Here is a 13,871-nt window from a genome sequence, read left to right on the forward strand (position 1 = left end):
AGCTCAGATACTGTTCATATTGGTGTAACGCTGATATTGAACAGCTTGCGTGCAGCTCTGTGGTACCTGGAGCAGCTGCAGGACACCCTCGCTCCCAGATCATTGAAGTCCCACGTGGTTATTCCATTTGGCACTTCCTTCTTAGGCGTCACATCAGCCGGCTGATTGGATCTGCAGGGAACAAAAAGGTCCATGAGGGCGCCAACTCAACTGCATTACTGCATTTCAACAGGTAATCATGGAAAACAAGCTCAAAGCAATGCTGTAACTTACACGTACTGAGGCTGGTTGAGATAGCACTCCCTCCAGGCCTGATGGACTACCTGACATGTTAGCTTCTTCCCAGAATGCTTTGGGCTGATGCTGGTGACCCCCATGCTGCTGTCCGATGTGGGCACACTGGAGACGGAGGTCACAAAGCCACTGTCCGCTGAAAAGAGGAAGGGTGGAACACGTCATGATGCAGGACTGCGCACAGGATTTCCAAAAAACACAGTTAGATTTTTCAAAATTAGCCTCAATCTCGCATTTCCTCCAAGCACCATCTTTAAATTATGAGCACACACCTTGAATTTAAAAGAGGAAAAGAAAAGATTTGAATTGCAGTGATGAGTGTAGGTAAAATGCTGGAATGCATGAATTGCTTGCAGCTCCATCATTTGTTGTTAGTAATTTATAATTGATATTAATGTACATATTTCACTGTATTCAATCATTTTTTAATTTGCTTTCTGTTTATATCAGATGGCATTGGTGAGTACGCGTGCTTCTGTTACCTGAGCAGGGCTGTTGCGGTGACGTCGGCGGCGTGAGCGGCACGCTGCAGTGGTTTGGCTCCCTGTTGAGGCCCTGAGCTGCTGGAACAGGTGGAGGCTGCTCCACAGGAAGGTCCCCCTGGGCAATCAGCACTAAAGCAGCTGGGTAGGTCATCCTTACTCCACCTGAGAACACAAAAAAAGGATTATTCACTGTTATGAAACAACCAATGAGCATCATTTGTCGCAGTCAGGAGGAAAACGATATACATCCCAGACATTTATGATAACTGGCCATAAATACAGTAGCTACAAAGTAATGTAATGACAGATGTTCACCCACTGTTCATATAAAACATATCATCTTAAATCCCTTCAAGTTCACTCCCTCACTACCATTTCAGGCAGCAAAGACTTTCCTTTTAGACATAAAAGTCACTGGTATCCATCGGAGTTTTGATTATAATCAGGTCAGACCAACGCTGTGGGATCAGACTGATTAGACAAAGCTATTAGAATAACTCCCCGGGGCTTTTACCTCGACTTCCCCATCTTCCCTTTCTGTCTTTTCCTGCTCTCTCCTCCCTTCCAGCCATTTCCCCCTTTTACACTCTGACATGTGCTAAAAAGACTGAGAGGAGCCAAAGTACACTTCAACAGCACCCACTAATACCTCCAACCACCAAATGAAGTGCCATATAGAGCTGATACATGCACTAGAGGAGGTGGCTATACATGTTTCACCAGACCTCTGAATTACTGACACCTAACACCTGAGAGTAAATATCTAACTGGGTGAAGCTGGTGTTTTGTCAGACTGCTTCGGTGACTACTCAGTAGTTTACTTTGTGTGGAAGACAAAAACCACAAATAAAACAGCATAAGAACACAGAATCAGTCTTTATAAATGATTTGATTGCTATTGATTGGGGCAGACTCCAATTAAAAAAACAAATTCACTGACATGATCGCTAAACAAGCCCCCTGGATCCTTTTAGTTAAGGGAAGACATTTAGATCAACTCTGAGGTCAGAGCAAGACTCAAGTCAGAAATGCAAAATCTAATTACAATAAAGCATCATTTTAAAAAATGTTTTGCCAGTTAGTTAAGAGCTGCTGGACCAATACAGCATAATAATAATAATAATGAGATGGGAATAGTTTACCTGCACACATTCGTTCCTCATTTAGATTATCTAAAAATGTTTTATTCTCTAATCTTAAAACAGGTTGCACATGTTTTCTGTAATGCTATCACGTATTGTTTAGTTTTCTGTTTGTTCTTGAGAGTGTTTGTTGTGGGACCCCCTTGAAAATGAGACATCTCAAGGGGTTTATTCTGATACAATAAAATCTGTTTGATTCAGTGGAGTCACATCACTGAGGTCTAATGTGCTTTTATTGCTGCTCTCGCACTGAGAGGAAAATGTCTCAATAGTTGATAGGCTACACTTTTTTCCATTAAGCTGTAAATTCTGTGACTGGAGGTGCACACTCTCTTAAATCCAGCAAATATGTTGACTTTTTCCATACCTACGATCACCTCCACTGCCACGTGACAGTTGCGATCACAGGCCTGGCTTGTGTCTTCTTTTTCCTTTTCCCCACCGCCCTCTTTCTGCTGGAGCACCATGGGGTAGAAGTAGCTCCACTCCTCCATCAGCTTCCGCGCCGCTGGGTCGCTCATCTTGTAGGCCTGACCGGTCAGAGTGCCGCTCAGACCGTATGGACTCAGGATCACTGCAGAGGATGTGAATATGTCTCAGGATGTTGCATTGTACATGTGTATCAGCCATGCTTAATGAACATCATTTCTCATTTGTTCTGTGTACATAAGCCACAGACAAAAAACCCTGGGTTTGTGGCGTTACCTTGCACTGGTGTGATGGCGGTCTGTGCGAGGCGGATGTGGTGTTCTGTGATGTGGTATGCAGGCTGGTGCTGGGCGATCTCCACGCTCGTGCACACATTGCTCTCCCCGTGCAAGAAGAAGGAGAAGGAGCATGATAGGTGTTCACTGGGGACAGAAGGCGGAGAAGCTTTAGAAGATGAGACCAGCAGAAAGAGCGCAGGAACGTGCTGTGGTGTATCTTCTCCGAGCCTGCTTTAGCGGTAGAAAGAGCTCTCTTTGTCCAATTTAATTACGCGTACCTTCGCAACGGTAAACTTAATTAAAGTGAGATTTAAATGGAATGAAAATTACATTTAATGATGTTAAACTTGAGATTAAATAAACCCATAAATCACAGCTACTGAAAAACAAATGTACAACACGGATACGCCGGTCTTTCAGGCAGCGGCGTGACAGATGATGAGTGTTTTTCTCCAAACAGCAATTTAGAGAACACACTCAGAATGTGTCTTTGTAAAAGCCTCGCTCAGCTCTACCTACATTGATCATCTTCATGGTTTCCCACATGGGCTCCTTATTGCAGGTATAAATCCTCATTTGCTTATGACCGATTGTGGTGACTACATGTTTACATATGCAGCGCTCTCTTTATTACGCAGCCCAGGCACAGTTCGTCATGCGCTGCTCTTTTTTTTAATCACAGAGGAGTAATTGTTGCCGCCTTATTGCAATCTATATACCAGTGGGCGGGCTGGACATCATTAACTACCAAGATGGCTTCGCTGATGTATATTTTTAATCTATAAAGCTCCTTACCAGCTTGGATTATATATATCAGAATGACAATAAAGTCAGCAGGTACTGTAATCTCCTTGTGATTACCCTGCTGCCTATGCAATATCTCCTTTGCCCTGAGGGAGCCAGACCTCCATCTGAGCCGTAATGGATGGTCAAATTCAATAAAATGACCAGTTCCACAGTCACTCATGGGCAGAGCTAAACACAGTCTTGAGGGAGCCAAATATCTTCTGGCGTTGACCATGATGGCCTCCAGATGGCGCTGAGTGCACCCAAAGAGAGAAGAGGCCACTTTCTCTGCTTCATAAACATGCCTGATGCTCCCCGGGGGAAGGAAAAAACACACCCTCATAACAGGTGGTTTGGAGACAGGTCTTCACGATCACAGGAGGAAGAGCAGCGCTAAAGCACACGCATATGCATGCACAAGCCTGCGACAAACACACACACACACACACACACACACACACACACACACACACACACACACAGCACTAGTTATCTCTCTCAATCATCTCCACAATTCACATCTCTACAACATGAGTCAAAATGCTTTCAATGTCACTGCCCTCCAACCTTGTCCACAGTGCATCATTACACCATATGAAGAGCTATATATAGCTTCATGGGGAAGCTCAGTGGAACAGCTGCAAGTCAAGAGTACCGGTCCAGCAAACTGCCACGCACATATGCACAAACAGTCATAATTTAGGATATTTAACCGGTCTATTGAAAAGCATAAATGCTCCACTTCTTCATAAAGCAATTTACCTTTACACACAGATGCGACTGAGGGCACTTAGGATGAATGAGTTAGTCCTTTTTATGTTTTTTCAAAGGCCAACTGATAATGGGTTGATTGACTGATAAACTGTATGTATTTCACTATGTCACATTTTCTGCTCACAGCCCTGCACAGACTAAATAAGGCTGTGAAATGAAGCAGCTGTTAGGATTTATTTCCCTCTTGTGTTGACAATTCTGTTTATATTGTTATTATATATTTTTATGAGATGTGTGCGTACTGATCAGGACTGATGTGTGCACAGAAAACATGACTCCCTTAAGACCCCTCGTAAAAAACCTCAGCTCGGGCCAAATAGCAAGGGATCGCTGTTAGAAATCGTCTCTCTTTGTACTCTTGTCTCTTTTTCCCTGCCTTAAAATCAGACAGCCATCCAACGGCATTAGCGTTGGACACTTCTGATATTTCAGCTGGAATTACTGTGTGCTGATAAAGAATAATGAAGCTTGGTGCTCGCAATTACATCTTTATATGTATTACAAAGAGAAGCCCAAAAAAGGCTCCTGATGAAGATTATTTCAGTCATTTAATAACGTGCAGAGAGGGAAAGTTCCGTCGGGTAAACAATCACAACTGATAAACTAAACAAGCAATCAGTCTAAGCAACAACTAATGTGCAACAATAATGACCTAAGAGCTATTACAGCTGCAATAAAGTGCAATTAAATGCAAGTCAGGGAAAAGCAGCACTACAAAAAGAGCATCAAACTGTAGGCTGACGCAGCTGGGAGATTGATGCTCCCTGTCCTTTTACAAAGGGCATTTTTCTGCACAGTAAGCGGGTGTGAGTGTGTGGACACACTGGGCTCCTTGCATCCTCGGGGACATTTGTGCAGTTGGAAAGCGTGCGTGTGCGTGTGTGTGTGTGTGTGAGTGTGTGAGAGAGAGAGAGAGAGAGAGAGAGAGAGAGAGAGAGAGAGAGAGAGAGCAGTGGACAGAGATGTGAGGCAGCTGTGTGTGCTGGGCTGTATGAGTACAGGTATTAATAAATGAAGAGGAGTGATGGCTGAGACTCGCCTCAGGGCTGACAGTACTGGAGAGAGATAGAGAGAGGAGATGGAGAGAAAGGGGGGGTGGGTGGGTGAGGAGGTTGAGAAAAAGGAGAAGAAGAGTGAGAGGAGGAGGAAGAGAGACAGAAGAGCAGAGTAGAAAGAAAGACAGCAATAGAGGAAGATGGAGACAGTGAGCACTAGAGGTAGAAAAATGAAGGAAATGCATGAATAAGACTGAGAGGAAAAGGGAAAATAAGAGGACAGAGAGGAAATTAGGAGGACAAGGAAAGAAAGGATATAGCGTAAAATGAGGAGTGAGAGCAAAAGGAGTGCCAGAGAAAGAGGAGGAGGTGAATAATTCAGTGCCACGCACTGCTATTGCTGCACACATATCGATGAGATCAGAGTTTTAATGGGTGGCTACTGAGCACAATTTTATGGTGAAATCAATCAGGGAATGTAGAGCTGGAGAACACACAGACATGTCATATGTGTGCGTGCGTGTGTGTGTGTGTGTGTCCATTTCAATTGACTTAGTATGTACAGTGTGTGCCTAAGCTTATATAACAGCATTCACAGCATAAATTCAGGTTATCATGTATGTGCAAAATGTGTGTATGTGGTATTCATGTGCACGACACAAATGCATGCACAAGAACCTGCAGCTATTCTAACAACATGTCAATACACGTATGTAAAATGCATCACATGCCACCGGAAAAAGAAGGTAAAGCGACCATGTTGGGCTCCTGTGACAACATGTGTCTTTCCGCCCCATCACCACGCTACCAGCCAGCCAGCAGGGGAGCTGGTTAATGTCCGACATGCATCACGGACTTGACACGCACGCATCTGTGTGCACAATCACATGCACACAAAATAACAACAGTTATCTTGATTGCCGGGACGCTCTCATGTCTTACCCAGTGGGGGGAAAAAAATAAAACGAGATTAGATTAAAGGAGATAGAAAGCAATAAACAGTAAAACTAGCATGTGCGAGAGACACTAAGCTTCTGTTTCCACCGATTCGAGGCATCAAAGCCCGTGATGTGATAACTGTGTTTAGATATCATAAACTACAATCATATGCACTAAGCAGGCCCGATAACATTTTCTTAGATTCTCTCAAATCTGGGGGATTAATCTCCTTAATCTGTACCTTAAATTCTCTGTCTGCTACCACAGCAGCACTATTATGAGTTATCTTCATCCTTGTGGCTGCCTAACCCTTCCTACACAATCTGAACACATCTCTTGGAAACACACGAGTGTAGACACTGCTCTGCTGTGTGTAGACCAGCGTAGAGGAGGATGTTTACCCTCTTGTAAGCTCCTGTGAGCAGCATGTATACACATGCTGAGAAAGTCCTTCCACTACACTGGCACAATAAGTTTGTTCCATACAAACAAATCCGACCAAAACATGCATAATGCTGCAAGCTTGTGCAGGTGTGTGCATATGTTCCCGTGCGCGCACACACACACACACACACCAGTATTAACAAGAGCAGAAGGGGGGATGTAGTGAGCTTGATGTATTATTCAGTGGCCTCAAGTGGGTGGCTTTAGCCAGTGTTGCTATCACAATGTTTGTGCTCAAACACTGCTCCAACTATTTATGTGGAATCCCGATGAAAAGGCGCCACGCTCAAGGACGCCACTCATTGCACTTTCTATGAGCACGAGGAGCTCGGAAAAAAAAAAATATATCAGTCTATTGCGACTGAAGATTTCTTGTTAGTCCTGAAGGACAGCAGAGACTGACTGGGAATACGCTGTCAGCGGGCTATTCCCACACAAACGCTGCCAAGCGGAAAAGCTTAAGTAGCCAACTTCAGTAAGAAAATCAGTGTGAGCTACCACAGGCTTTCACCCTCATATCTGAGTGTAATTAAAAGAAGAGGTAAAGGATCTGTTGGTAGGTTGTTGCTGTGATGTATCACCATCCTCTCTATTGATCTTTTAGCCTTTTTTCTCTTCTCTCTCCCCCTCTCGGTGGTTTTACCTGGTAGCATTAAGAGATCGGGGGGGGGGGTAGCACATCACATGTTCTCTGCTTTTTGCCTCGAGGGAGGACCGTAGAACAACACGTTTCAAAGGAGAAAATGCAAATGTGTCAGTAATACAAATATTTAACAAGGGTGCTCGTGAATGAAAGGATTGAACTCCTCAACTTTTAACTTACAAGGGCAAAAAAAAAAAAAAAAAAAGGACTCTAATAATGCTGTCAACTGTGGAAAACATCAGATACTGTTCTGCATCATCTCCCTGTGGCACACTAATATTTTTATGGCTCACAGTGCATGCAGTCAATCAATAAGCCACTGCATAGACTGAGCTGCTGTGTTTAAACACAGTGGATGCAGTGGCTTCTCTGAAAAGGCCTTTTTACTCCTGGTGAAAATGAATCAATGGCATTAAAAGTGGCACACGTACATTCCAGTTGACACAGTTTGAAAGATACCTCCAACCATAAATCTAGTATTTAAGATTTCTGGAACACTTGAAAATACGTGATCACGGTAATCTGAAGAATCAGGAAGAGTTCTCAAAGAAGTAGGGATGAATGCTCCCTCTGTTGACTTCCATTATAAAAGAGCACATCTTCATGTTTGAATGGACTGTCTAGCTTCAAGTGTGCAGAAGCAGCTAATTGCAAAACAAAAGTCTGGACGGCGGAGTAATTACAAGAGCGAGTCTCTCACATTAAGGAGAAGTCTTCTCTTTAACGGTGCCACAAACAAGTATTTACTGACTGAAGTATGGAAAAACACAGCGAAAACACTACATAAACTAATTAAGAATTCAACTGGCTGAAAGGAAATAAACACTCCTTCTACATCCTAAAGCTCTAAATCCAAACCCTTTAACTTTTTACTGGAGCCTTTTTCACATCCGGTCTTTAGAAGCCAGCCACAGAGTATTTTAGTCAGTCCATCAGTCCACCATTCATCCAGTCAGTAATTCATTTAACCTCATCCATCTGTCTGCCAGTCAGTCCGCAACTCTCCATCTATCAATCAGCCGCTCACGGGGGCATTTTCCTTGTCAGTCACCTTTGTAACTGGTCATCAGCTGACTTCTAAGCCAAGCAGGAGGAAACTCTCCAGACCAAAAACCACATCTGGGATCTTACACCAATCACTCATCAGCTATTTTACATATTTACACCAGTAACCTTTTTCAATGATACAAGTTTTTAAAAAAAAAAAAAAAATCTAATTTTTAACTGACATTTATTGATTTAAGCACTAAAGATTGTCATTTTGTAAAATCTTTTTAAATCTACCAAACTATGAATTCATTAGCATTTGAATGAGGATGAAGAACAAAAGCTAAATGAGGTGGAAGAATATGTGACTTTTTGTTTTTTTTTAAAGCCCCTGAAAGCACCAAAGATTTAACCAAATACACCAACATGAGCAAAATAAGGTCAGCTGTCAATTTTTAATTAAACATATATTTTTTTTTATTCTTATGATTAAATTTGATCGAATTAAAGTTTTTTTTTTTCATATTAGGGAGGTCTTTGTACAAGCCCCCCCGGCTTCCTTCTACCACTGCATACATATAATTTGCCATGCTATTTTTAGTTATGCAAACAAACAAAAATAAACAAGCTATCTTACAACAGAAGAGAATAGCTATCTATTCAGAGCTGAATGCCCAATACAGTAAACTGTGGAGGGTCGAGGAACAGGGATGAGGAAAGAGGAGATGTTTTCAATATTTTTGTTTGTTTTTCTTTTCTGGAGATTCTGTGACCTTGTGATGTGGCCTAACACCAAATGTTTGTTGCCTAGGAGATGGCTAATATCTCAATGTCATTGGTCCCCGAGGAGAGGAGAGGAGAGGAGAGGAGAGGAGAGGAGAGGAGAGGAGAGGAGAGGAGAAGAGAGGAGAAGAGAGGAGAGGAGAGGAGAAGAGAGGAGAAGAGAGGAGAGGAGAGCAGTTTAAACAGGCTGTGCAACCTGTTTGTGTTTCATGGTCAAGTATCAGAGGACGGCTCTGTTACACTGTAAAATATGAACATTATTTATGCATGAGTATACAGCCATTAATGCGAATAAAAGCACCTAGATTAACAAATATACTGTGCACTGCACTTGGCATGCATGGAACTGACTGAGCTAATGAGAGAGACAGACTCTAATACATCCATTGAGCCGTCTACAGTGATGATTAATTTACGACCCCCCACCTTCTCTGATCCCCACCTCCCCACCGCACACACACCGAGCCTCCTCCCTGCTCTTCCTCCCTCTCACACACTCTCTCTGTATCCCTGTAACTCTCTCTCTCGCTCCCCTCAGCGTCTGATGCAATCCGTTACCAACCCAGAGTGCTTTCCTTCCATTCAGACACAAAGAGAGCACGAGTGTTGTGCTGAGAGAGGAGTTGAGGGGGGTTGGGGGGGGTGTGGGGGCAGAGGAGGAGGAGGAGGAGGAGGAGGAGGGTGGGTTTGGATGTGTCCTGGATGTGCCAATCCTCGCCGTGCCCCCGGGGACACATACGAGATAAACACCAGATAAGCCTGACAAAGGCAGCAGTGCCAAGGCACAGGAGTTGGCACGAGTAAGGGGGCACGGCATGGATATTAGCACTGAAGCGCCCCCTGTTGGGGATAAACGGCACAGTGTGGGAGTGAAGAAGAGACAAAGGAGCTGGTTGCAGCTGAGGCAGGAGGTCAGTGTATGCCTAACTGAGCAATGTTCCCTCATGGCAGGAAAACACTGATGGCAAAGGATCTGCAGGGGTTCTTACGGCTCACACTGTCAAGTGTGGGGCAACACTGCTATTCTGGGAACAAGGGATGGCGTGTGTGTGGGTATTCAGGACAGCCTGTGTGTGTGTGTGTGTGTGTGTGTGTGTGTGTGTGTGTGTGTGTGTGTGTGTGTGTTTGCATGTGTGCTGGGAGCATGCAGTGGAGACATGTGGAAAGACAAAAAAAACGTCATGGCTCATTTACACCAAGTGATACATGCAACAGCCACAGACTGCAGGGCACGAAAAAGTCCGGACAGCGCAGACATCTACGCGAGATCTGTGTTTGTTTTGTGTCTGCGCGTTCAAGAATGTTTCTCTCCTTCTCCCTCTTTGTCTCTCCTTCCAGGATGTTCAATAATTCACAGACAGAAGGAGTCAGGATTGGCTCAGCAGGGGGCGTACCAGCTGACAACATATTCATACAGAGCTGTCAAAATGAAGAGGAATTACATGATGTACAAAAGAGACACAGACACATGTAAATCTCTGCACTCACTCAAACACCGAGCGTAATTTCAGAACCTCTAAACTCAACATATGTTTGCGTGCATACAGTATGCACATGCGCGCACACACACGCGCTCTGTCTTCTGTCTGTCTTCACACATCCCTGCTTCCCACACAAATGTTATTAACTGATCTTTCAGTGACTCTCACCATTTGCTAACTTGTAATACTGGTGGTTATATTTTTTTCCCCTTCTCCTTTCTCTCCAAAGCAAAGTCTTTGCCGTGCTGAATGGGATAATTAATGAGCGACTTCCACTTGTCAGGCAGGATAATGCATCCAATAAGCGTGCGCAGAGATACGCAGAGAATCTGTAAAATATGTCACAGCGTCGAAAAGAAAAGAAAAGAAAAGAAAAGAAAAGAAAAGGACATCCATGTTTTTTAGAACTAGGGGCACCTTGTGTGGCCAGTGAGGATGTGAAATGTGAGAAGTTTGTTGCACATGGCGACGATAAAGCGTTGACCCTAACCCAGATCAGCTCCGTCTCCTGAGCCCTGATATTATATGAGATTATAACTCTTCTGTTTGAGAATGGGTGAATTCGGGGCTCCGTGTCAGTGATGGTTTCATTTCCCTTCGTAAATATTTTAATTCAACAACATTACAGCCAACATTACAGCCATAATTGACGCAGGCTTTGTTATTTTATAAGGCTGTACCTCTGCATTCCCTGCTGTCACCAGTGGAGATTTGGAGAAGTGCCCTTCTGTGAGCAACACCAAAAATAGTGCTTCATAATAATGAGTATTAAATGTTTTATGAGGCCATATAATCGAAACATTCACTCTCATCAGACCGTTCGGTGACCACCCCCCCTTATGTTTCTGCACTCATTTATTCAGGTGTCCCTCTTCCTCTTCCTCTTCCTCTTCCTCTTCCTACTGTTGCATGTTTGAGCTTCACTGTGCAGAATGATTCATGTTTGACATTTGACTGGAAGTGGAAAGTTTCTCTGCACTCACTGAAAATTCGGTTTTAAAGAGGCGGGCCTACGAGCGTGATTTGTGACATCGTAACTAGCTCAGAAGCCAATCCTGGTCCAGTATTCAACTGACACAAGCGTGATGTGGGAACGTGAAGCCTCCAGTGCACAAACATTGAGAGAGCAGTTAACTTAGGAAAGGAAAAATAATTAAAGGAGGGAGAAGAAGTGGATGATGTTTTCAGGATTTAAAAATAACTGAACTTCTTTTGTGGAAAAACCATATCAGGCACAAATTATTATTCAAAGTAGTTTATATGCGTTTTGAAACACGTCTGGAGGGCATCTTTAGTTTATCGCCTGTATTTGTGGTATATTTTACCTGCGTCAGGCTTCTTCACACACTATGCATGCACAACACAGGTGTCACACACTCTCTGGAGGAGGACTTCCACCTGCTGCTCTGAACGGCTGAACTTCAGCCCGCTGCAGCACATCGCAGCAAACACTGCACTGGTGTCAGCAACTTTACAGAGCAGGAGTTTCCTGTGCATCTTTTCATACGCACCACAGTTTGAACGCCGGTGCAACTTACAGCTTTCCAGTTCGAAAACTACAAAGACCATATAAAAAGAAGGACGGCTTCTTCTAAAATCAGCCATTTGACAGCTGAGTGGTTTCCTGTGGGCCATTTACAGCACTTGAATATTTAGCATTTGAGCAGAGCTATGTTAGAGATGTAAGGAATGCTGCAGCCTCACCAGCAGGAGAGGCTGAAGTGGGCAGACTGAGCTGTGAAAGGGAAACTGTAATGGCTGAAGCAACAAGTTGAGCTACTGTCATCACACCCACCCCTCTTTTTACTCTGTTTCAGTCTGTCTCCCACATTGCCTACACAGTTACACAGCATGACACTCACACACACACACACACACACAACCACCCTCCCCTCACCCAGAGAGGGAGAGAGCTGCGAGAGCTCGGCTCAGCTCGGCTCTCACCTCTCACCGCCATTCACTGTCCTGTTTTTAATAGTCTCACACCACGAGCCAGCTGCTGGAACATCAGGGAGACAAATTCTGAATCACATAAAAGCCATTCACACTGTGTCTGTGGCTGTGTCACACATGCAGGCGCGCCATCACACACACGGACCTCTGTGGTATATTTCTCACATCATAACATACATGAAGCCTCATGGGAGCAGAGACGTGCTGGGGAGGTCCTGTGACAGCATTTCTGTGTGTGTGTGTGTGTGTGTGTGTGTGTGTGTGTGTGTGTGTGTGTGTGTGTGTTTAAAGTTCTCCATACCTGTTGCCCAAAGACTTTTCTTCCACTTCATGCGGCTTGAAGAACCACTTCCCAATCCTTAAAAAGCCTTTGTCCATCAAACATCTGCAGCAGCGAAGAGAAGAAAGAGAAGCCAACAGAGGAGAGAAAGTCAGTTTTATTAATACACCCCAGAAAGTTACACAGAGAATTTTCTTTATTACGTTATTCATTACACGACGCCTTCTCTCTCTTTCTGTACAAGAGGATGATCTCTTAAAGGCAAACCTGGGCAATATGTATAATGCATTTCCACATAAGAATTATGCAACAGATGCCGTTCTTGCGAGAGCTTTTAATGCAGCTCAGCGCTGATTTTTGATGCCGCGGCTTCTGGCGGTGCTGTGCTTCTTGATTTCTGGCCTTGTTATGAATTTCAAAGCTCATATGAGTAGAAACTGTTTAATGCATTTCACTGTTTAGTTGACCTTGCATACGTTAAATCACCAGAGGAAAATACAGTTGCAAAACAGATTTATGATTCTGCATATTACACACGAAGTGCCGCAGGGGCTGTCCCTCTGCTACGTCTGACATGTGGAGTTTATGACAAGTGCACAGAAAAAGGGAAGCTAATCTTCATGCTAATCTGCTTTCCCCACAGTGGCGTTGACTCCTACAGATAGCTTTCCAAAAACCTCTCCTTTCATCAGATCAGTTCCATCGTCATGCTCCCTATTTGGCTATCCCGCCATGTGTGCACCTCTTCACCTCGTTTCAGCCTCCTTTCACAGACAAAACTTTGACTCGCCTCTGTGAGCAGGTGCCAGCGAATTCCCCGCTGGATCCTCTGACCCGGGTCAAGGAATTACAAAATGATTTTATGGACCGCTCTCCGCTCAGCCAGGCTGAGCGATCCAAAACTTTCAGCCCTGCAGGCTCTACCATCTTTGGTGCACGTTTTCTTATCTGACCGTGGCCGCTCATTGCACATTAAATCTCTTTCTCGCTCTTTATTGGAAACAATTGATGTCCTGATAAAATTAAAAAACAAATTGTATTTAATGTGGATTGGTCACACTGCGCCTGATACCCAAATCACTTAATAAGGACAGGCTTGGCCTCAATACCAATTCAGTGTATTGGATCAGCGCCTCTCTAGGCTCCATCACTTCACTGCAGCTAACAGTGGAGTTAAC

General features: G+C 44.0%; 1 protein-coding gene across 5 annotated transcripts in view; it reads right to left on the reverse strand.

The window, feature by feature from the left end:
* The window catches only part of LOC143337968 (mediator of RNA polymerase II transcription subunit 13-like), a 78,957-nt gene that overhangs the window by 13,880 nt on the left and 51,206 nt on the right, over window positions 1-13,871 (reverse strand). For all 5 annotated transcript variants that reach the window (XM_076758015.1, XM_076758018.1, XM_076758017.1 and 2 more), the window contains exons 4-9: window positions 12,715-12,798; window positions 2,627-2,772; window positions 2,289-2,495; window positions 777-941; window positions 274-430; window positions 67-171 (exon numbers count right to left, since the gene is read on the reverse strand). In XM_076758015.1, coding sequence (XP_076614130.1) covers window positions 67-171; window positions 274-430; window positions 777-941; window positions 2,289-2,495; window positions 2,627-2,772; window positions 12,715-12,798 — 864 coding nt within the window. The remainder of the gene's footprint in view (window positions 1-66; window positions 172-273; window positions 431-776; window positions 942-2,288; window positions 2,496-2,626; window positions 2,773-12,714; window positions 12,799-13,871) is intronic.

The sequence above is a fragment of the Chaetodon auriga genome, chromosome 19 (assembly GCF_051107435.1).
Source record: "Chaetodon auriga isolate fChaAug3 chromosome 19, fChaAug3.hap1, whole genome shotgun sequence".
Taxonomy (NCBI): Eukaryota; Metazoa; Chordata; class Actinopteri; order Chaetodontiformes; family Chaetodontidae; genus Chaetodon; species Chaetodon auriga.